This window comes from Xiphophorus hellerii, chromosome 2, assembly GCF_003331165.1.
Source record: "Xiphophorus hellerii strain 12219 chromosome 2, Xiphophorus_hellerii-4.1, whole genome shotgun sequence".
Lineage (NCBI taxonomy): Eukaryota > Metazoa > Chordata > Actinopteri > Cyprinodontiformes > Poeciliidae > Xiphophorus > Xiphophorus hellerii.
Genome location: NC_045673.1, coordinates 26,626,104 through 26,648,751, shown reverse-complemented (window position 1 = coordinate 26,648,751; position 22,648 = coordinate 26,626,104). Strand labels below are relative to the sequence as shown.

The following is a 22,648-nucleotide window of genomic DNA, read 5'->3' as shown; positions in this document are numbered from 1 at the left end:
CACAGTGTGACTTCACTAAACTCAAATATCAAGGAATTTATTTTTGTTTTGAACATTTATTAGTTTGTGTTTTCAGAAACAGAAAAAGGAACAGAAAATTGTGCCTTGTGCTGTTATATTACATTACATATGTAGAGAATAAGAAAGAAAAAACAAACAAAATATTAAGGTAGTTCAATGTTATAAATGGCCTTTCTACTGAAACTATGAGTCTAGATTAAAACCCCACAATTTGGTGGATCAAAAGGCTAAAAACGGCTGAAAAACCTTTAAACTTTTTATTTTTTACATTGAAAGAGTTTTTTTGTCAAAAAATAAATAAATCAATGTGTGATTTGGTAAATCAGAGACAAAAGTCCCAAAGACGCAGCAGGCAATAATGGAGAGCCCTTTGTTCGCCATGTGAACCGTTTATTAGAAGAATATTTTTCTGCTTTCAGGCCAGAGACAGGAAGGTGGTCGGAGATCAGGACGGAGCCAGACGTCACGCCTCCACTGCTCGCGCTTTCAACATCACAGCGACCGTCCTGATGTCTTTAGTCGTCTTTCTCTCCAATATTGTGCCCCTTTCTTTAACGGCAAGATACCGTTATAGATATTACAACTATAACTAAGTAACTTTTGTGAGGTATGAGGGGTTTTCAAACACCGTGACTCGTCTGCTTTTCTGGTTTTATTTTGGTGCGTCAAATAAAACTGTAACAGTTGTACTAGTGGTGAGATCTGAGGCAACAAAGAAGAACTTCAACTGAATAAAGTTGACTGGCTTAAAATCTGCAATGTGTGTTTTAACTCCGATGAATGAAAAGCTTGAATCATGATGATAATAAAAACAATCCTGTTCTCTGTAAAACACAGGAATATAAATTCTTTTGTGTGTAGAGTCAGTTGTGTCATTTTTTAAACCAAAAACATATTTGATGACGAATTGACAAAGTGAAGACAATAAAAACAAAAATCTGACTGTGAAAGACAAAATGATGACAAATGAATCATAACATTTATATTATGTGATGCAGAATGGAGCAAACAATCATGAGAAAACGAGCTGCTCCAATCAGACAAGGTCACACAAATAAAGGTCACTTGTTCCCATGGTGAAATTGCACTGATAATGGACACTGAGAGTATAAATGTTGACTTTAGTTCAGCATAGTTGCGGTCAAACTACTCAGATGTAGATTTTGTTAAAGATGTTTTTGTCCTTAAAATGTCAAGTTCAGTTCAACGAATCAGTGAGCAAATCAGCTAAAACACAACCTTCATGTTTCCAGGAAACAGCAGAAAACACTTCCTGCTATTTAACTCCAGTTTTTCTACTAAAAACAAAGATTTACACAATTACACTGGCTTGTACTCGTCTCATTGCTTATGTAGCACCTTTTTCCATTCTATTCGAGAAAACTAAAATGGAGGGTGCTTGGGTTCGACATCAGTCCGGTACCCCAATCGGTGTGCGGCACCAATGACCTTCCTTATGACAAATACGACCCAGAGGAATGTCGAAATTTTAGGCAAAATGATTCAGCCTAACTTTATTAAACTGAAATGACAGAAAACCTATTATTTAGTCACCACCGTAGCTTTGTAGTTGAAAGACCCTTCAGTAGGATTTAAACAAACATAAACCTCTTTACAGAAGGCAGGATGAATAAAATATTAACGGCCGCCCTTTTTGTTTTTTCACAGCACCAGGACAGAACAAGAAATGTCCAATTATATCAACATACAGTTCTAAACAAAATATAACCCAGTCAGTTTTTTTACTCACGACCTCCAGGAAAGTGTGAAAACGTTGCAGGCCTGTTAGAAAAACAATGAGTCGAAATTCACTTGCAAAACATTGAGAACGTTGCAGTTCACTCGTCCTCACCTCGACTTCCGGTGAACGCAGCTGAACGAGTGGTGCTGAAGCGGCTAGCTCACTTAGCTTAGCTCACTTAGCTTAGCTCAAAACTCGTCAGGACTACTTGCGTCTACCTCCTCTGGTCCCGTCCTTCTCGCGGCGACCAAGCTCTTCTAACTTCTCCCGAATTTCGTCCTCTTCCGTACTTTTGTCCAGTTTTTCTCTCTAGGTGTGTTTTCTTCACTTCTTGTCCGCTCGTCTCACCCTCCGTTCTCTACCATCACGGTTCTCCTCTCCTTCTTCCTCCCGCCTCCTCTTCTCTCAACCAATCACGAGTCACGCACCGGACGGACTTTTCTCAGTGACCAATCAAATGGCAAAGCCAAATAAAACACACAGTGCATCTTACCTCACACTAATACGTCTTTCAATTGCAATATTTACATAAAATAATGCTCTTAGTTGATTTACAAATAACACCGTTTTAATTACTAAGTAAGCAAATTACTTAATAGCTATCTTTACCCTTTAAATTATTGAAATATTAAAGTAAAGGAAAATACTGCTGTATTTCTTCCAGAGACAAGAATATGAAACTACACTTATATTGTCTGGTGACGACTTTAGGCTTTCGGTTTTCAGCACCTTCTGTTTCACTGTCACAAATTTCTTCAATCTTCTTCCAATTCTAACTTTTTAACCACATTAAAAAAGATTTTCTTTGCCCACAAAAACATGAAATATTCAAAGGGGTTCGTAGAGGCGAGGTAAGGCCTTCAGACTGGACTTTACATGGTTCTTTTTCAAAGATGGATTTCTTCTTGCACACTCTGCCAGAGAGGCCAGACTGGTTTGTGAAGGACTAAACTCATAGTTGTCATGGCAACAGACTCTCTCACCTGAGCCGTGAATCTCTGCAGCTCATCTAAAGTCTCAATTGACCTCTTGACGTCTACCCTGATCCTTCACCGACCTTTTAGTTTAGAAGCTTGTGAAGTTTTGCTACATTCTTCCATTTTGTTGGTCTTTCTGGAATATTTCCTTGTCTGAAACTAACTTTGCGCTCTGATTTTTGTTTTCACAAGTTGACCTTCATTCCCTTGTTTAATCAATGACTTTTCAAAATAACTCCTTAAATTATTCTGCAAAATTAGGTCTGCAAAGATTCACCCTCTATAAACGCTGATCGTTCATAAGCAAGCACAAGTGAACTATTAAGAAGACAAAGGTAAGAAGCTGCATGTGGAGATGAAAGCCTTGTGGTTTTTGCACACGACTGTTTTCCACTGCTGAAATTTCCACTGGTAAGCCACAACAGTCATAAAAATCATAACTGACTGAGGATTCAACAGATCGCACAGATCCTCGTCCACCTGCAGCCGAGCAGAGAGCAATGGATCCTGGGTACTCCTCTGCACCTTACCCTGTTGAGACCGTCCCACTGCAGGACAGGAGACATGAAGCGTCCCCTGGACAGCCTGGGGGTCCCACAGGAGTTCAGCACACCGTAGTGAACGTCCCCACTGAGCCTCCAACTGATTATCTGGTCTGGTCGCTGTGGAACTTCGTCTATGGAAATATTTTCTGTTTTGGATTGGTGGCTCTCATTTATTCTGTCAGGGTGAGTTCATGATAATAGTTTCTCAGTAATTTGTCTTGAATGTAAACATTTTTTTGTCTGTCTTTGAAAAAGGACAAAAATCATGAAGAATGTTGAAACTGGCTTCTGATTCCCATTTTGGTAAATGGGTTTGATGCAGTTTGGACAAATTTAGAGACTAATTAGAATAATCTGGATTATTAAGGAATAAAGACAAATAGCTGTAAGTCACAGTGTGACTTCACTAAACTCAAATATCAAGGAATTTATGTTTATTTTAAACAGTTTATTAGTTTGTGTTTTCAGAAACAGAAAAAGGAACAGAAAATTGTGCCTTGTGCTGTTATATTACATTACATATGTAGAGAATAAGAAAGAAAAAACAAACAAAATATTAAGGTAGTTCAATGCTATAAATGGCCTTTCTACTGAAACTATGAGTCTAGATTAAAACCCCACAATTTAGTGGATCAAAATGCTAAAAACGGCTGAAAAACCTTTAAACTTTCTATTTTTTACATTGAAAGAGTTTTTTTGTCAAAAAATAAATAAATCAATGTGCGATTTGGTAAATCAGAGACAAAAGTCCCAAAGATGCAGCAGGCAATAATGGAGAGCCCTTTGTTCGCCTTGTGAACCGTTTATTAGAAGAATATTTTTCTGCTTTCAGGCCAGAGACAGGAAGGTGGTCGGAGATCAGGACGGAGCCAGACGTCACGCCTCCACTGCTCGCGCTTTCAATATCGCAGCGACTGTCCTGATATCTTTACTCGTCTTTCTCTCCATTGTTGTGCCCCTTGCTTTAATTTCAGATATGGGAAGATACAGATATAGCTATTTGGGGCGAGCTGCGGTGTTGAAGGGGGTTAGCACGCTCCACTTTGGGAGGCATTAGACCCGCGGACGTTGCGGGTTCGACTCCCGGTCCCGACGACCTTTGCCGCATGTCCTCCTTCAAAAAAATGGCGCTGGCTCAGCTGGCTGCCTGCAGACGCAGCTCCTGTCATGTGTGTGTTAATCTGTGTATAAAAAAAAAAAAATTCTTGCTGTAACTGCAAAATAATTTCCCTGCTGGGATGAATAAAGTAATTCTTCTTCTTCTTCTTATTACCACTATAACTAAGTAACTTTTGTGAGGTATGAGGGGTTTTCAAACACCATGACTCGTCTGCTTTTCTGGTTTTATTTTGGTGCGTCAAATAAAACTGTAACAGTTGTACTAGTGGTGAGATCTGAGGCAACAAAGAAGAACTTCAACTGAATAAAGTTGACTGGCTTAAAATCTGCAATGTGTGTTTTAGCTCCGATGAATGAAAAGCTTGAATCATGATGATAATAAAAACAATCCTGTTCTCTGTAAAACACAGGAATATAAATTCTTTTGTGTGTAGAGTCTGTTGGGTCATTTTTTAAACCAAAAACATATTTGGTGACGAATTGACAAAGTGAAGACAATAAAAACTAAAATCTGACTGTGAAAGACAAAATGATGACAAATGAATCATAACATTTATATTATGTGATGCAGAATGGAGCAAACAATCATGAGAAAACGAGCTGCTCCAATCAGACAAGGTCACACAAATAAAGGTCACTTGTTCCCATGGTGAAATTGCACTGATAATGGACACTGAGAGTATAAATGTTGACTTTAGTTCAGGTGTTTTCATGAGTCCATCTTCACCTCTAAGTTTAATCAATTGCTTTTTTATGGATTGTTTAGGCTCTAGTGGCCTTTTTCTTCACAGTAGATAGATGGGATTGTGGGTAATGAGAGAGTGGAGAAGACATGCGGCACCTCGGAGGCCTCTGTACATCATGTCCTCTACCTCCTGTACCATCACCACGCCCCTAATCAATTACTTTGTTTGGGGGTTTTTTTGGCTCTAGTGGCCTTTATTTGAAAGCGGTAAGAAAGGAAAGTAGATAAAGAAATAGAAGGAAGACATGCAGCAAGGGTCACCAGGCCAGGAATCGAACCTGCAACGGTTGCGTCGAGGACTAAGGTCTCCTTATTTGGGTTGTGCTTAAGCCCTGCGCCTGCACAACACCCCTAGTCAATTACTTTTGAAAAGAGCTACTTAAATTATTATGCAAATTCAGGCTTATAAAGATTCAAAGTTAATATTTGCTCATGTGCAAACACAAACAACTTATTAAGAAGAAAGAGGGAAGACGCTGTACGTCGTACAAAGCAACTGGAAATGACAGGATTGCATACCAACTGTTTTTGAGTGGTCAAAGTTCCCCTGTTAAGCCAGGACATCATAAAACACCAAACCCTCTCCAGGTAGCGAGCCCGTCCTTTAACAAATTGTTCAGATCCCCATGCCATCCATGAGCTGAGAGCCATGGATCATGTTGATGAAGCGTCCCCTGGACAGCCTGGGGGTCCCACAGGAGTTCAGCACACCGTAGTGAACGTCCCCACTGAGCCTCCAACTGATTACCTGGTCTGGTCGCTGTGCAACTTCGTCTATGGAAATATTTGCTGTCTTGGATTGGCGGCTCTCATTTATTCTGTCAGGGTGAGTTCATGCTAATAGATTCTCAGTAATTTGTCTTAAATTAAGCATCTCTGAAAAAGTCAGAAATCACAGAGTGTTGAAACTGGCTTCTGAATCTCCTTTTGGGTAACTGGGTTATTGTGCAGTTTGGACAAATCTGTTCAAATCTAGAGAATCATTTGAGTAATTTGAATTATAAAGGATTACAGACCAATATCTTTAAATCACAGTTTGATATATATATGTCAAACTATATATACATATATATTTCTACATTAGTTTAAATATGTTTGTGTCTGTTTACCTCTAATTTGTTGGCTGCACACTGGAATTTCCCCACTGTGAAACTCTAGAAGGATATTTCTAAATCTATTTCTTAATGCCAACAGTGCCAGTTTCCATTTGTTTCTTGTTGTCATTCAGTTTAAAAAAAACAAATGGCAAGAAAATCTTATTAAATGTCATCCTTCGGGCCTTAAATAAATACAGAAAAGGAGCAATCAAACCGTTGAGGTACGATCCAAACCGGCTGCCAGCAGCTACTGTGAAACTGAAAGGAAACAGATTTTAAATAATATGAAGTTGAAGCCTCAAACAGAAACTTTTTGAAAACAAAGCTGCAATTGACAATTGGGCTAAAACATCACATCTTCTGAAAAGACGTTCTGATCACAAATGGATAAATTACAAATTACGGGAAACAGATACAGACACATCCTGCATCATTCATTTCTCTTCTTCTCTTTAAGTGTTTTGCGTCACTTTTGCGGTAATTCTGACAAACTCTGTAATGTGGAATTACTGAATTACATCAGAGCGTCATGTCCTGTTTACCACATGTCCTATTAACAGCAACCTTTGCACCTTTGCAACTGAAACTTTATTAGCCATTTTTTTAAACTTGTGAAAGCAAAGGAAGCCTGAGTCACATCCTGTTTGTGTCACTGAAACAACACAAAACTAAAGAAAACAAACAAAAAATGACAGCGATGAAGCAGGTAAACTAAGGAGATTGTATGTGGGTTTGGTTTTTTTCTTGGTCATTGTTGAGCAGGTACAAGTGAAAATAAAAAAAATAATGAGGTTGGCACTGCAAGTTGAATAAAAATAATAATGGAAAACATTTAAATTCTGTGACGTACTGATTACTTTCAACATTTTTGGCTACCATGACAAAAAGTCTGGACACCATCGCTTTAGAGCACATGTGTCAACCTAGAGGCCTGGGGGCCAAATCTGGCCGGCTGCAGCTTTTCATGTGGCCCTCTAGGCTCCAAATTACGTCAGTAAGTCCCTCCAGTTTGTCACAGATCCATAAAATCAGCAAATCCCCACATTTTTTCTGATCTTACTGCAGATGTTCTCAAAATTGGCCAAAAACATGACTTGACTCGATGTCTAGTTGTAGTCCGTGACCAGTGATGTCAGTAACGCGTTACTGATGTCGGGCCACTTTTTCAGTAGCAATCTGATCTAATCTAATCTAATCTAATCTAATCTAATCTAATCTAATCTAACGCGTTGCTATTTCAAATCTAGTCATCAGATTAAAGTTACAAATCACTGTGCGTTACTATTTGATTTTGTAATTTAATTTGATTTCCTCCATACACGTTTCGAGTGAGCGCCGTTTCCATGCGACAGTTCTCAGCAGCGACAGAAACGTAAACAACGGAGGGCGGAGGGAGATGCGCATTTTGTTGCTGGAAAACAGGACTATTTGGAGTTTCTGTCGCCAAGTCCGATTATTATAAGCAGCATTGGGCTTGCAAATTTAGTGAGTCGCGGGTTGTGGTTTTGGACTTGTTTTTGCACGTGAAGTTGCTTATTTGGGCTTGGAAATAAGCAGAGACACAAAGCAAGCCCCAAATGTCACCCAGGCAGTTTTAGTCAGACTCTCCCTGTCCATTCTCTAAAATCTAAAATCTTCTAAAATCTTATTTAGTTTCTCACATAATAGTGGAACACAGGAAAAGATGCAGAAATTAAAATTTTATTTATTTTTTTTGGTACTGTTGCAACCATTAGACAATCTCCCCTTCAGGTTAACTTTATAAGTGGAGATACATGTACGTAGCTGATATTACCATTATAAAATAACTTGTAAGTAAGTATTAGCAAAGTTGAATGTAATTCTCACAGCTGGCAGAGCGTTGTTGTCAGCAGCTGCTGAAAGCAACTAAAAAGTTACTTTTAAAGTAACTTAGTTGCTTTCCACATCAAGTAATCAGTAATATAACTAAGTTACTTTTTCAAGGAGTAATCAGTAATCCGATTAAAGTTATTTTTTCAAAGTAACTATGCCATCACTGTCCGTGACCAATGCAGCAGTTAATAAAAAGTCACATTTAACCACGGCTTTGTGTTTTTATGATGTAAACCTCTTTGAAATGCCGTGTTGCTGAAATGTGGTATACAAATAAAATTTGATTGATTTGATTTGACATGATGTCAAACATAAACATCTGGTATAATATAGAGCTGATCTAACATGGACTAGGTTTTATATTATATATACAGTATATATATATATTTATTAGGAGGAAGGAGACATAACAAGCAAAATTTTAACTATTAATGACATAGTATGCCTTATAGTACACAACTTCTCCATGACATCGATAGAAAAGAACAAAACACAGGAGCAGGGGAAGGGAAAAGTCTATGGATGGAAAAAGGCATGCAATTCACCTCCTGTGAGTATTTTTCTTTTTCTTACATTACTGAACAGGACACAATATGTACACACCTAATGAAAATATAAATGAAAAAGGAGGGATGAAATAATAAAATAAATTTAATTAAAATAAATAAATAAGTAAATAAAAATAAAAAGCTAAATAAATAAAAATAAGGACAGGTGTGAGGTGGGGTGCATCACTCAATCCGGGAGAAGAGACTGAAGAGAGTGAAAGAATGTCATGAAAGGACGCCATCAATTATAGAATTTAGCAGAGTTGCCTTTCACTGAATATCTAATTCTCTCCAATTTTAGAAAAGACATGGTGTCTTTAAGCCACTTATCGCTAGAGGGTGGATTAGTTCATTTCATATGAAAAAGAAGTCGGCGTCTTGCCAATAAGGAAGTAAATGCTAAAATATCCAACTGGAAGTGAGCTGTTTGTAGTCAACTGGGAGTCCAAATATGGCAACATGGGGAGACGGTTTAATGACAACTGAGAGTATCGTTGACATTGTATCAATCAAAACTATGGAGTAATGAACAGGAATAAAACATGTGAGTTAAATTACAGGAAGGTGCATGACGTTTGTCACAATTGTGAGAAACGGAGGAGAAGAATTGTGACAAACGAGTTTTGGAGAGATGAACCCTAAAGAGAACTTTAAACGGTATGAGTGAAAGTCGAGCACAGATTGAACTTGTATGAATTTTCTTAAGAGCATTCATTGTTCCACCAGTCCTCTCCCAAACTTAGACCCAGTTCCAGCTCCCAAGCCGCCTTGACCTTGGTAATGGGTGAAGAATCAAAAGACAGAATTTCATTGTAAACTTTAGAGATATATGACCTTTGAAGAGGAGCCCAGCTCGGAAACATCTCCCACTGCAAGTCCGGCAGCCTGGAAGGAAAACCGGGAAACAAAACTTTGGCACGGTGTCTAATTTGAAAGTACCGGAATAGGTGAGAAGAAGGGAGATGAAATTCTTGTGAAAGGTCTGTGAAGCTGCGATAGATGCCTTCTTTGTAAATATCATTAAAACATGTCAGCCCTTTATTACCCCATGATGGAAAGGTTGAACCTGTGAGTGCTGGTTGAAACAAGTGATTTTTCATTAAAAGTGTAGATGCTGAGTTAAATTTGAAGTGCCTCCTAAACTGTCACCAAGTCTTTAATGCTAGATTGTTTGTGAAGCCAGAGGGGTTGGATGTAATGGGGGAAGTGAGAAGAGCAATTAGTGAGGATAGGGAGCACGGTTGTCCCTCTAACTTGCATGGACGAGGTTATTTCCCATTAAAAGCAGAATATTTTAATATTTAAAGCCTGCCTTGTGATTTGTGAAATCTTGTTTGAGTTGAAGGGCCACATTGGTGCTTTCACAAAGCACTTTGGCAACCACACTCACTGTCTTGCACTTCCTCTGTCGTTGTTCAGTGGTACCAATTTCAACAGTGAAAACCACGAGCACCATAAAAAGCACGTCCACTCCAGATAACGTATCAGTTCTTCAAGAGACTCTTCAGATCCCGCTACCACCTGCAGCTGAGCAGAGAGCCATGCATCCTGTTTACGCCAACGAAGCGCCCCCTGGACAGCCTGGGGGTCCCACAGGAGTTCAGCACACCGTAGTGAACGTCCCCACTGAGCCCACAAAAGATTATCTGGTCTGGTCGCTGTGCAGCTTCGTCTACGCAAATTTTTGCTGTCTCGGATTGGGGGCTCTCATCCATTCTGTCAGGGTGAGTTTATGAAAGAATTTTCTTAATATGCGTCTTTAATGTAGCCAGCTTCCGTTTGTGATTGTAAAAGAAAAAGGGGAACAAGGAAAGGAACACACAACGCATGAGCTGACAGATTATTAGAGTGAAGCCCAAGGTTGTAACCATTAAACAATCTCAAATAACTGGCGATACCTTTGTTTCACAAAACTAAAACATTATATTTCAATGACATTTCTGTCAAACCCAGTTCCAAAACTTTGAGTCCAGATTAATGTCCCCAAACTGGAAGGACCATGAACCTGCCCAGGATTTAAAAAATCATTTAAACTTCCTATTTTTTACTTTGAAAGAGTGTGTGTATTAGTAATACAAAAATAAGAACTCAAGTTGTGATACAACAAATCAAAGATAAAAGTCCCAAGGTTTCTTCAGGCAGTAAGCCTGATGAAACTTTGCCATTTGAACAAAAATAGTTAATATGGAGAATAACCCAGTGTTTTCCGTATGAACCAGTTTTAAAATAGTTTTAATTTTTTTGGTGTTTTCAGGCCAGAGACCGCAAGGCGCTTGGGGATCAGGATGGAGCCCAACGTCACGCCTCCTCCGCTCGCATTTTCAACATTGTGGCCGTGACCCTGACGTCTTTAGCGGTCTTTATTTACTTTGTGGTGCTCATTGCTGGGATTGCACGAAGTTCACGTTAGGGATCCTACAATCTCGATTAACCAACTTTCATATTGTATGAGGAGGATTTGATCTGCACCATGTCTTGGTTGTTGTTCTGCTTTTGCTCTGGTGCCAAAATAAAACAGTTAAAGTCTGCTTATGTCAAATCTTGTTGTGGAAAATGTTATCACACCCACTGTTTGTATGTATGTAATTAACATGCCACTGAAACCAGCTCACCCCAAGACTAACAACAGCCTTGAGTAAGAAGAAATCACATTCTGTAAACAAGTGAATAAATATGAGTGTTTAAAGCTGCAGTAACCAATCGGAGCCTGAAGGAGGGTCTTTTTCTGAAAAGCAGATTTGGGCACGACGGTTTCTGATAAGAAAAGTTGAAAGCATTCAGAAGCAGGAAAATTATATTGCTTCAAAAGTAGTAGAAAATATGTTCTTCACAGAGCACTAAAATATGTTGTTTTCTGACAACAAAATTTAATCAAAAACTTGGAGGTGACAGTCAGAGGTTTCATCAGAATCCAAGCCAGCTTTACATCAAAAGCAATGAATGAAGTAAAAAGTAAAATAGATGGATAAAAGGTGGCATAGATCAGATGGTAACTATTTAAAAAGATAATCGACAGAAGTTAATGGCTAAATCAATTTGCAGAAGTTCATGTTGGTGGGGAGAATATAGATCAGAAAATGTAATGATGACGTCAGAACATGGCGGCGTAGGATCATCAGGCATCAACCCATATCACTCATTACAAGTTTGTTGTTGCTTGACAATTGTGAGTGAAAGTTATAGTGTTTTGTTTGGTTTGGTAAGTACGCCAAGTTGGCTGCTTGGCCACGCCCCCTAAACATGCTCTAAAACTCACAATTTTGATAACTTTTACTCCCCCATCCCGTAACTACATACTGACTAAAAATGAAGCCAATACCTCAAAATCCCAAGAAGGCGTTCATTAAAGTTCGAGGTGTATAGACGTGAAAATGACCAAAATTTGCACTTTGAACCAAAATGGCCGCCTCCCTGTACATTTTAGGGGGTACCTCCAAGAGATTTTTTTTCTTGATTTTGGGGGAGGGATATGCCTGCGCGCAGAATTTCAGGTCCTTGCGACCTATGGTTTGTCCTATCTCACATTAGGGGGCGCTGCAGAGCAGTTTGGCCATGCCCACTTGAGATTCCATTGGAATCCAAATACTTCAAGTGGGACATTATTTCAGGTGAAGTTTGGTGAGTATTTGAATATGTTAAAGCCTCCAAAAGGCCGCATATAATGGCAGAAAAATAATAAGAAATTTTACGATTACAACAGGCCTTTGCTGCTCAAGCTTAATAAAAGTTACTCACAACAAATAATACAAGTCACATCGTATACTTGACATAGAGTAAGCCTTATTTCAAAACAAGCTTATGCCAAACGTTACCTCTTGATGCCTTAAAAATCGAGAAATAAAATGAATGCGTCATCAGCATAGTTAATGACTATATGATATCTAGATTACTCAGGAAGCTGCCTGGTGGATGATCTTTCTACAGCTGACAGATGATGTCAGCGTCCAGAGAACAGTCTGCTGTCACTCTCCAGGTGCCGTCCTCAGCTGCCATGCTGCAGCCGCTGTCCTGAATGCTTTCATCCGGCTGGCTTTCTCCCCATTTGGTAAAGGTCAGAGGTCGATTTTTCATGTCGGACTGGAAGTTCCCTCCTGTTTTTCTCATGTTGATGTTGATCCAGGCTCTTTTCTCATCTTGACCCATCAGCTGAAGCAGCATGTGGTTCTCCTCCTCACTCTGGGGCAGAGCCAGCTCCAAGCCTCGTTGCTGGCAGAAATCTGCAGCCTTCTGGAAAGATCCTCTCTCCTTGTTGGACACAAAGTATTTCTGACCCACCTTCCGCACAAAGTCAAAGGTTATAGCTGGAAAAACATGCAGAAAATATGGAAGAGGTTATTTATTTAGTTTTTTTTTTTGGATGACGTGAAATAATCGTGTTGCTGTCCTCTGACTAACTGCTTTTGATCCTCTACTAACTTTGCTGCATAGATATTTAGATGTTCATCATACATGGACGGAAAATGTGTAAAACTCAAAATCAGACATGGAGGAAAACATCAGATCCTCAGAAACTCTAATAAATGTTTTGCTGATCTAATTATTAGCTGATCAGAACTGAATAGAAAACCAACCAAGGTCCAGCTTAGCGGTGATCTTCATCAGTCCTTCAACATCCAGTCTGAAAGAATCAAAGAGCTCTGGATAAAACAGAACAAGTTTGGTTACCAAAGATCATTTGGCTGCAGTTCAGAAATATTTTCCTGTGGTTTTCTCTCCTTTACAGTAATATGTTTTTCCTCTAATAACTTGCATTGCATAAGAGTGAAAATTGTTGGAGTCTTTGATGTTAAATTGGTGAATTGGTGTGTTAAAACATGAGAAATGTTTAACTGTTCTAGTGTGTTGAAGTGAATGTAATGTTGCCATAACTTTATTTATTCAAGTCAGTTTGAGGAAACAGTCATCACCTCGTCCACACACTATGACGGGTCCAGGTCTTCCAGGTGGTCCATCTATTCCAGGAGACCCTGAATAAAAAAAGAAATGAAGAAATCTTCATTGATCATAAAACATTTGATATTTTTCCACATTATTTTTCAATGCTCTTTTCATTCTCTAGATATTTTTTTTGTTTGTTTTGTTTTTAGCTCTTCAGGAAAAACTTTTTCTTTGCTTTGTGAGCTGATACCTGGTCGTCCATAAGGTCCAGGAAATCCAGAATTTCCCATTTCTCCCTTAAGTCCAGGAAACCCTGAATCCAAAAAGAGATAAGGAAATCTTCATTGGTAATAATGAAGTAGAGTACAGTATTTTTATTGCTCTTTTCCTTCTCCAGATTGTTTTTGCTCTATTTTTTAGCTGTTTAGAAAGACTCTTTCTTTGCTTTGTGAGCCAATACCCGGTGATCCAGGTAATCCATTTTGTCCAGGAAATCCAGGTAATCCAATTTCTCCTGCTTCTCCCTTACTTCCTGAATCCAAAAAGAGATGAAGCAATCTTCACTGGTCATGAAAAAAATCAAGAATTTGACTACAGTATTTTCATTGCTCTTCTCATTTTTCAGATTTTTTGTTCTATTTTTAGCTCTTGAGAAAAACTTTTTCTTTGCTTTGTGAGCTGATACCTGGTAATCCAGGAAGTCCTCTGTCACCTTTCTCACCAGGGGGACCCGTCTGCTGACTGAGGCTCATGGGAACAATTAGACAGAAAACACAGAAGAGAAAACAAAACCTCATCTTCTCAGTGAAGTGTTGGATACTGTAAAAAATGAGTTAAATTTGATACTTAGTTTGATAGATAATTTTCTCAACAGAAAAGATGCTGTTTTTTATCAGTTCAGACACACACTTACACATTTAATCCTGTTAAAACTGAAGTTTACAGTCAGTTACATTACATGTGTCACGTCTTTCCAAGGTGAACATCAGAAATTTTGAAAAGTATTGTAGAAGTCTCCAGTAAATGAGATTGTGAATATCCTTTTTTCTTTTTTGAAAATTAACAAAGTACAAGTGTTTTGGTTTAAACATGCAAGGCTAATTTAACAAAGAAACTGCGCAATGACAAAAAATGAATCAAAAAACTCACCGTCAGAATGTGGTCGTCCAGAACGTGCTGCTGCTTTGCCATTCAAAAACCTTCTGATGTGAATGAAGATTGAGGAACATGAGACCCAGCCCAGAGGAAAAGATAATTAGTCAAGAATGATCAACAACATACTAGACAAGCAGAGAGTTCCTGTGGTCTGACAAAATGTCATTCTACTGCAAAGCCGCAGCACATTCTGGATGATCACACTTTCACAGTGAGTTCTTGTTAGTTTTCTACCATTGTACAGTTTTTGGTTGACATCATTCATGCAGGACTTCCTGGACCACCTGGAATCCCAGGCCACAGCTCATCAACTAGAAACATTTTAGTCAGAGAAAAACTATACTTTGGAGAAGGATGAGACAAATAAAAAAGACCTGTAGTCAGACTCTTCCCTTAAACCTCCCCAATAATGATTTTTTCTTCATGCTTTTTGTACCGAGTTCCCTGGACCACCTGGACCCGTCACTATGTGTGGACGAGGTGATACATATTTCCTGAAACTAATAAAATACTGGTCTGTCAACGCTACCAATTCGCCCAGCCTGTTTGTTTACTTCAAGGAGGAAACAGAGCAACGCCACATGAGGATCATGCAGGGTAAATATGCACAGAGCTGAGGCCACAATGAAGAAAGCTTTTTGCTGTTAGGTGACAGTAGTGCTAATCACAACCTCTTCGATTGTCAGATCTAAAGTATATCCAGGTAAATTGAAGGAAAAGCAAAGTGAAAATGAGGAAAAAATATCCACTTAACCTCCATACATTTCACCAGAAATATATAATGTAAATGCATTGATTGAGGTCATGAGGATATGTGATGATCTCTAAAAAAGAAAGGGAAGTTTACGTGTATAGCTGAGCTACAGGGAGCCAGTGTAAGGACTTTAGGACCGGAGGGATGTGCTCCGTCTTCCTGGTTTTAGTAAAGACACAAACAGCAGTGTTCTGGATCAGCTGGAAGACCACTGAAGACACTGTTGCAGTTATCAACTAAAGGTAAGTACTCTACATCATATTCATATTTTTTTTCATAGTCCTTTATTTAACCAGGTAAACCCCATTGAGATCTAGATCTCATTTTCAAGAGGGACCTAGGCAAAAAATACATGTATGAGTTGCTCTAGATGTGGCTGGGGCTTTAGTCTTTTTATCCTGAAAATGTTCTTCAGATTATAGAATGTCGACTTTGTAATTGTCTCTATGTGTCTCTGAAGGTTCAGGTCTGAGTCCATCATTACACACCAGATTTCAGGCCTGCTTGCCATTTTCAAGCCGGAAGTGTCTTGACGTGCCGTTGTAGAATGGTGAGGTAGACACAGTGGACCCAGGTAGTAGAGAAAACGATGGTTTAATCACAAAACCATCATTTTTCGTGCACTAAATCCAGGCAGTGCAGGTGAGCAGAAGGCAAGGAGCTCAGAACTGGTAGCAACTGGAAAATATTGCTAGAGACAATGACATTTGACGACCGGATAGACAAGGACCCGACAAGGAACAAGAGACACAGGTGGGATTAAATACACAGAGGGCAATCAGGGGAACGAGGCACAGCTGGGATCAATCAAGGGGTAGACGGGACAACATGGAGACTCAACTGACACAGAAGCCAAGATAAACACACAGAAAACTCAAATCCTCACAGGAAGCTTGAAAATACTCAATTTCATAGTGATCAGAAGAAGTAGGTCATCTTTTGGTCCAAAAACACTGTAATTACTTCAGTTTTGTTTCTATTGAGATGAGGAAAAACTATGGCACCTGTGTCGATTTGTTCTGTGCATCTGCTTAGAGCAGGGGTCTCAAACTCCAGTCCTCGAGGGCTGCAGTCCTGCAACTTTTTGATGCGCCTCTGCTGCACCACACCTGAACAGATTAATTAGGTCATTAAGGCTCTGGAGAACTGATCTACACAAGGAGGAGGTCATTAAGTCATTTCATTCCAGTGTTTTGTACCTGTGGCACATCTAAAAACTGCAGGACTGCGGCCCTCAAGGACTGGAGTTTGAGACCCCTGGCTTAGAGCCTGATTTGGGTTCATAGACCCCTGGTGATGTTGTAAAGAGGAGTGGCATGTCACCCGCTTGTAAATATTCAATTAGAAGGATCCCAAGATAAAACCTTGGGGTACCCCACGTATGACTCCTGTCTTCTGTTACCTATTGGCAAGAAGAATCCCAGTTCTTTAGGTAAGACTTAAACCAGTCAAGCACTGTGCCAGAGAGTCCGACACAGATCTTCAGTCACTTGAATAATAAGTCATGGTCGACAGTGTCGTGTTGATATGGTGTTTGGTGTTATGTCCTGATTTGATCACACAAATCAATAATCAAGAAACATTTGTCGTCCTTATTTTTTGACACATAATTAATAATACCCAAATTAGATAGCTTCTAGCATAATGGAAATAAATAAAATAATAAATAAATAAGAAACTTGATCTGCATGACCAAAATAGGTCATGAGACAGAGCAACCATTTGTCTGAAGAAGAAACAGTAATGGAGCATTCAAAGTGAACACTTTTAGGGTGCCACTGTCTTTTCAGCGAGGTTAGCTGTGACCCAACAAAATAATCTACCAATGTGTGAGTGAGGTTATGAATGTTAATCTGTAAAAAGCAGTCCGTGGATCCATAGTAAATGTACTTTGAATGATCAGAATGAGAAGAAAGGGTTTAGAGTAAGTCTTATTACTGTCAGGATCCTGGGTTGTGAGGTTGTTTTGTAGTTTCATTTCATTCCTGTTTGATTATTATTTTGTGTCACTTTCTTATTTTGTTTAGATCTGTCTTGTCCTTGTTTTCCTTTGGTTCAGCTCTTATTATTGTTTTTACTTATGTTTATTTCTTACAGTTATTTTTTGTTGCTCAAGCTTTATTAGGTTTCCTTACTCCAGCTACTCTATAGTGTTAGATTTATCTCCTGTTCTCCTATGTAGTCTCCCTCGCCCCCTGTGCCACTTCCTCTCTCCTCTCCTCAGCCTGCATCCTGCTCCATTCACTCACACCTGCAGTCAGGTAGCTCATTAAACCAGGTCTTTTGTTCAGCAAGTAACCTCCCCAGTACTTAAGCCTCTTGTCCTCCTCTCTGCCTCCCAGAGGAATTATATCATTTTTCATTTACTCAGGTTTGTTTTTTCTAAGTTTAAGGATACATCTCAAATATAATTGGACTCTATGATAATATAACTTCTTAAAACTACTTGTGCTTGGGTAATCTATTCTAAGATAAAATAATTGGAAAGGACAGAAATTAGACCATATTATCTATCAGTCAAATCTTTATTTATGATAAAGAATTAAACTTAACAGTGTATACTGTATGTTTCACACAAATATTTCTCATTGAGTTCCACTAATGACTATTAATATACTATTAAAAAAATCATTACGGCATTCAACAATTTCATTAAGTATGAACACCTAAATATGTCATATATAAAGGATCTGTGAAATGATTATTAGACTGAGTGTGAATAAACTCCATCAGCACAAACAGATCAAGACTGAGTGATGACAGCAGTCTGAATGCACTAATCTGGATTAAGTTGTAAAAAGGCTGAAGCACCGCTCTACAAAGGTTAGCTAAAGTCATATCTAGATTACTCAGGAAGCTGCCTGGTGGATGATCTTTCTACAGCTGACAGATGATGTCAGCGTCCAGAGAACAGTCTGCTGTCACTCTCCAGGTGCCGTCCTCAGCTGCCATGCTGCAGCCGCTGTCCTGAATGCTTTCATCCGGCTGGCTTTCTCCCCATTTGGTAAAGGTCAGAGGTCGATTTTTCATGTCAGACTGGAAGTTCCCTCCTGTTTTTCTCATGTTGATGTTGATCCAGGCTCTTTTCTCATCTTGACCCATCAGCTGAAGCAGCATGTGGTTCTCCTCCTCACTCTGGGGCAGAGCCAGCTCCAAGCCTCGTTGCTGGCAGAAATCTGCAGCCTTCTGGAAAGATCCTCTCTCCTTGTTGGACACAAGGTATTTCTGACCCACCTTCCGCACAAGGTCAAAGGTTATAGCTGGAAAAACATGCAGAAAATATGGAAGAGGTTATTTGTTTATTTTTTTTTGGATGACGTGAAATAATTGTGTTGCTGTCCTCTGACTAACTGCTTTTGATCCTCTACTAACTTTGCTGCATAGATATTTAGATGTTCATCATACATAGACGGAAAATGTGTAAAACTCAAAATCAGACATGGAGGAAAACAGCAGATCCTCAGAAACTCTAACAAATGTTTTGCTGGTCTAATTATTGGCTGATCAGAATTGAATAGAAAGCCCACCAAGGTCCAGCTTAGCGGTGATCTTCATCAGTCCTTCAACATCCTGTGTGAAAGATTTAAGGAGCTCTGGATAAAACAGAACAAATTTGGTTACCAAAGATCATTTGGCTGCAGTTCAAAAATATTTTCCACTAGTTTTCTCTCCTCTCCAGTGATATTAACAGTGAAAAATGTCAGAGTCTTGGATTTAAATTTTTTGACTTGGTCTGTTAAAAGATAAGAAACATTTTACTGCTCAACTATTGTGTTGACGATTCAGTGAACATAATGTTATCGTAATTTCATTTATTTAAATCGGTTTCAGCAAAAACGCCTCACCTCGTCCACACATGGTGACGGGTCCAGGTGGTCCAACTGCTCCTGTCGTTCCAGGCTCTCCTGAATCCAAAAAGAAGATGAAGAAATCTTCATTGTTCATAAAAAATGGCTAGACTTTTTCATTGCTCTTCTCAATCTACACATTTTTTGTTCAATTTTTAGCTCTTGAGAAAAACTTTTTCTTTGCTTTGTGAGCTGATACCCGGTCGTCCACGTGGTCCAGGAATTCCAGAATTTCCCATTTCTCCCTTATGTCCAGGATATCCTGAATCCAAAAAGAGATAAGGAAATCTTCATTGGTCATAAAAAACGGCTACAGTATTTTTCAATGCTCTTCTCTTTCTCCAGCTTTTTTTTGCTCTACTTTTTAGCTCTTTAGAAAAACTCTTTCTTTGCTTTGTGAGCTGATACCTGGTAATCCAGGTAATCCCTTTTGTCCAGGAAATCCAGGAAATCCAGGAACTCCTTTTTCTCCCTTACTTCCTGAATCCAAAAAGAGATGAAGCAATCTTCACTGGTCATGAAAAAAATCAAGAATTTTTCTACAGTATTTTCATTGTTCTTCTCTTTCTACAGATTTTTTGTTCTATTTTTAGCTCTTGAGAAAAACTTTTTCTTTGCTTTGTGAGCTGATACCTGGTAATCCAGGAAGTCCTCTGTCACCTTTCTCACCAGGGGGACCCGTCTGCTGACTGAGGCTCATGGGAACAATTAGACAGAAAACACAGAAGAGAAAACAAAACCTCATCTTCTCAGTGAAGTGTTGGATACTGTAAAAAATGAGTTAAATTTGATACTTAGTTTGATAGATAATTTTCTCAACAGAAAAGATGCTGTTTTTTTATCAGTTCAGACACACATTTACACATTTAATCCTGTTAAAACTGAAGTTTACAGTCAGTTACATTACATGTGTCACGTCTTTCCAAGGTGAACATCAGAAATGTTGAAAAGTATTGTAGAAGTCTCCAGTAAATGAGATTGTGAATATCCTTTTTTCTTTTTTGAAAATTAACAAAGTACAAGTGTTTTGGTTTAAACATGCAAGGCTAATTCAACAAAGAAACTGCGCAATGACAAAAAATGAATCAAAAAACTCACCGTCAGAATGTGGTCGTCCAGAACGTGCTGCTGCTTTGCCGTTCAAAAACCTTCTGATGTGAATGAAGATTGAGGAACATGAGACCCAGCCCAGAGGAAAAGATAATTAGTCAAGAATGATCAACAACATACTAGACAAGCAGAGAGTTCCTGTGGTCTGACAAAATGTCATTCTACTGCAAAGCCGCAGCACATTCTGGATGATCACACTTTCACAGTGAGTTCTTGTTAGTTTTCTACCATTGTACAGTTTTTGGTTGACATCATTCATGCAGGACTTCCTGGACCACCTGGAATCCCAGAAACTCCATAAATATGGAAAAGCACATGAAAATGAAAAAAAAAACAACAACAACATCCAGTTAACCTCCATATCACAGGACCAGTGACGTGCATGTTATCGTTTACAGAAGGAAATTTCACGCATGCGGACAACGCTGGAGGGCAAAAAGGCTATTCTTTAACACAGGGGTCCTGAAAGTGGGTCCTCCAGGGCCGGCATCCTGCACGTTTTAGTTCTCTCCCTGGTGGTAGTAACAACTTTTTCAGCATGTCAATGTTCTTCCTTCTAATGAGCCATCATTTGATTCAGGTGCGTTAAACCAGGGAGAGAACTAAAACATGCAGGATGCCGGCCCTCCAGGACCCACTTTGGGGACCCCTGCTTTAACATGTCATCCATAGCCGCGCTATCGCCATAGAATAATTCCGTTAACTCAATCAAACGTGGACATGTAGATATTATTAATTTCGTGCTGTGCTCCACAGCAAAGGGGGAAAACAGTTAAAATACAACTCAAAACCAAATCTTTCTCGCTCTCTGCATCAGCGCAGCTACACGTAGACTCGTTGCTATAGCAACTGACAACGCCACAAAAAAAAACCCCGGCTAAAATATTTCGCACACAAAAAGCAGAACATTCAGCCTGTTTTAGTAGTATGGTTTAAGGCTTAATGTACATTGTGCTTATTAATAAATGATTGCTGTGGTAAGAGGAGAAAACTATAAATATATCGCTGCACTTGGCTAGCTCTATGGCTAGCTCGCTGTTACTGTCTCTTACTCTGCAGTTGTTTAGTCACAATGTCTGGGATCATGAGCGCCCCCTGCCATGAGGCAAGAGAACTGCCTGCCTCACATCGATTCTGTTCTCTGGTTTCTGATCGCTCCTCAGCACACGAAACACGTTACACACACAGTTAGTGACAAAAACACTGTACATTATATACATAAGCTAAATTATGGAAAATCAGGTCATACATTAAATGTTTTTTAACCATTTTATTGACGACCTACAGACAGGAGGAACATGCTCTCATAGAATGGCAGCCAGTGCAGTTAGAGAGGTTGATCAATCCCAGGTGAGGCTCAGCTCGCTGCTGCCTCACCAGCTTCGCTTCCCAGCATTTGAATGGGAAAATGCGAAACTTTAGCGATTTTGAAAAAAAAACAAAAAATCAGAATTGGTTAACCTAAATGAAATTTAGGTACGTCATAGTACAAAACACAGGGTGAAAATAGCAATATATAATTATTTTTATCATTATTATTTTTCCATGATGACAAGTGAGGCTCTGCCTCCCCTGACCGCACATCACTGAACAGGACACCGGCTGCAGCATGGCAAAGTTATGTTTAAATATAACATTATAACGTGATGCTCCCCACTACATGGAGAGAAACAACACACAGAGGTACTTATGGATATTTACTGTACAATGTCAGGAATTTTACTGCTAATATCAACATTTTCTCCTGTGTCCTTCACTAAATATTGAAAAGGATATGGTGTGATTTGGGTTTTCTATATAATGCAATAAAATTAAATCGGTTTTCAATCTAAAAAGTTGAATCTGAGATCAAACCTTTGAAGTAAAATAGGAAACAGCTGTGAGCCACTCCTGATCAAGGCTTCAGAACTCTGTTTTGTTTGGAGATTTTGTTAAATTTGTTGCAAACAGAAAGTCATTCATCTTCCGACATGAACAACAAAATTTAATATATTAATGCTAAAAAAGTAGAGAAGTAAACTAACTTTAGATGTGAAAGTTCACTCTACAATTACATTTGTCAGATCACAGAAACTCTCTGCTTGTTTTCTATGTGTTGTTAAAATCCTTAACTAATTATGAATTGATCAAATGTCAGTGATGTTTGATTAAAAAACATAAAAACAGAATAGGAAAAATTAACAAAAGTTTTTTTCACAAAACACAACGTTTCTTTGTATCTGGTATCCCAGGTAACACACATAAAGGAAAGCTTTT

The 22,648-nt window shown here is 38.9% G+C and overlaps 4 protein-coding genes across 5 annotated transcripts; 2 read left to right on the top strand and 2 right to left on the bottom strand.

Moving 5' to 3' along the window:
* The first annotated feature begins 3,081 nt into the window (after nucleotides 1-3,081).
* LOC116737688 (dispanin subfamily A member 2b-like) lies at nucleotides 3,082-4,442 on the top strand. The gene is made up of 2 exons (XM_032591047.1): nucleotides 3,082-3,467; nucleotides 4,117-4,442. The coding sequence occupies exons 1-2, from the start codon at nucleotides 3,240-3,242 to the stop codon at nucleotides 4,339-4,341; spliced, it is 453 nt and encodes a 150-aa protein (XP_032446938.1). The 5' UTR covers nucleotides 3,082-3,239; the 3' UTR covers nucleotides 4,342-4,442.
* A 5,660-nt stretch (nucleotides 4,443-10,102) lies between these two features.
* LOC116707481 (interferon-induced transmembrane protein 1-like) lies at nucleotides 10,103-11,186 on the top strand. Its single transcript, XM_032544839.1, has 2 exons — nucleotides 10,103-10,371; nucleotides 10,902-11,186. Exons 1-2 carry the CDS (start codon nucleotides 10,189-10,191, stop codon nucleotides 11,055-11,057), a joined length of 339 nt encoding a protein of 112 aa, XP_032400730.1. The 5' UTR covers nucleotides 10,103-10,188; the 3' UTR covers nucleotides 11,058-11,186.
* Nucleotides 11,187-11,427: 241 nt separating this feature from the next.
* Nucleotides 11,428-14,771, bottom strand: LOC116737664 (pulmonary surfactant-associated protein D-like). The gene is made up of 7 exons (XM_032590997.1): nucleotides 14,675-14,771; nucleotides 14,211-14,344; nucleotides 13,986-14,057; nucleotides 13,776-13,838; nucleotides 13,555-13,614; nucleotides 13,219-13,284; nucleotides 11,428-12,948 (listed from the first exon to the last, which is right to left on the bottom strand). Exons 2-7 carry the CDS (start codon nucleotides 14,320-14,322, stop codon nucleotides 12,566-12,568), a joined length of 756 nt encoding a protein of 251 aa, XP_032446888.1. The 5' UTR covers nucleotides 14,323-14,344; nucleotides 14,675-14,771; the 3' UTR covers nucleotides 11,428-12,565.
* A 3,169-nt stretch (nucleotides 14,772-17,940) lies between these two features.
* On the bottom strand, nucleotides 17,941-20,510 carry LOC116737653 (mannose-binding protein C-like). 2 transcript variants are annotated; one of them, XM_032590976.1, is made up of 7 exons: nucleotides 20,381-20,510; nucleotides 19,916-20,049; nucleotides 19,691-19,762; nucleotides 19,482-19,544; nucleotides 19,280-19,339; nucleotides 18,962-19,027; nucleotides 17,941-18,694 (listed from the first exon to the last, which is right to left on the bottom strand). In XM_032590976.1, the coding sequence occupies exons 2-7, from the start codon at nucleotides 20,025-20,027 to the stop codon at nucleotides 18,312-18,314; spliced, it is 756 nt and encodes a 251-aa protein (XP_032446867.1). In that variant the 5' UTR covers nucleotides 20,028-20,049; nucleotides 20,381-20,510; the 3' UTR covers nucleotides 17,941-18,311. The 2 variants fall into 2 exon arrangements, with proteins under 2 accessions (XP_032446867.1, XP_032446876.1); XM_032590985.1 differs by lacking the exon at nucleotides 19,482-19,544 and having other exon boundaries at nucleotides 19,709-19,762.
* Nucleotides 20,511-22,648: the final 2,138 nt, after the last annotated feature.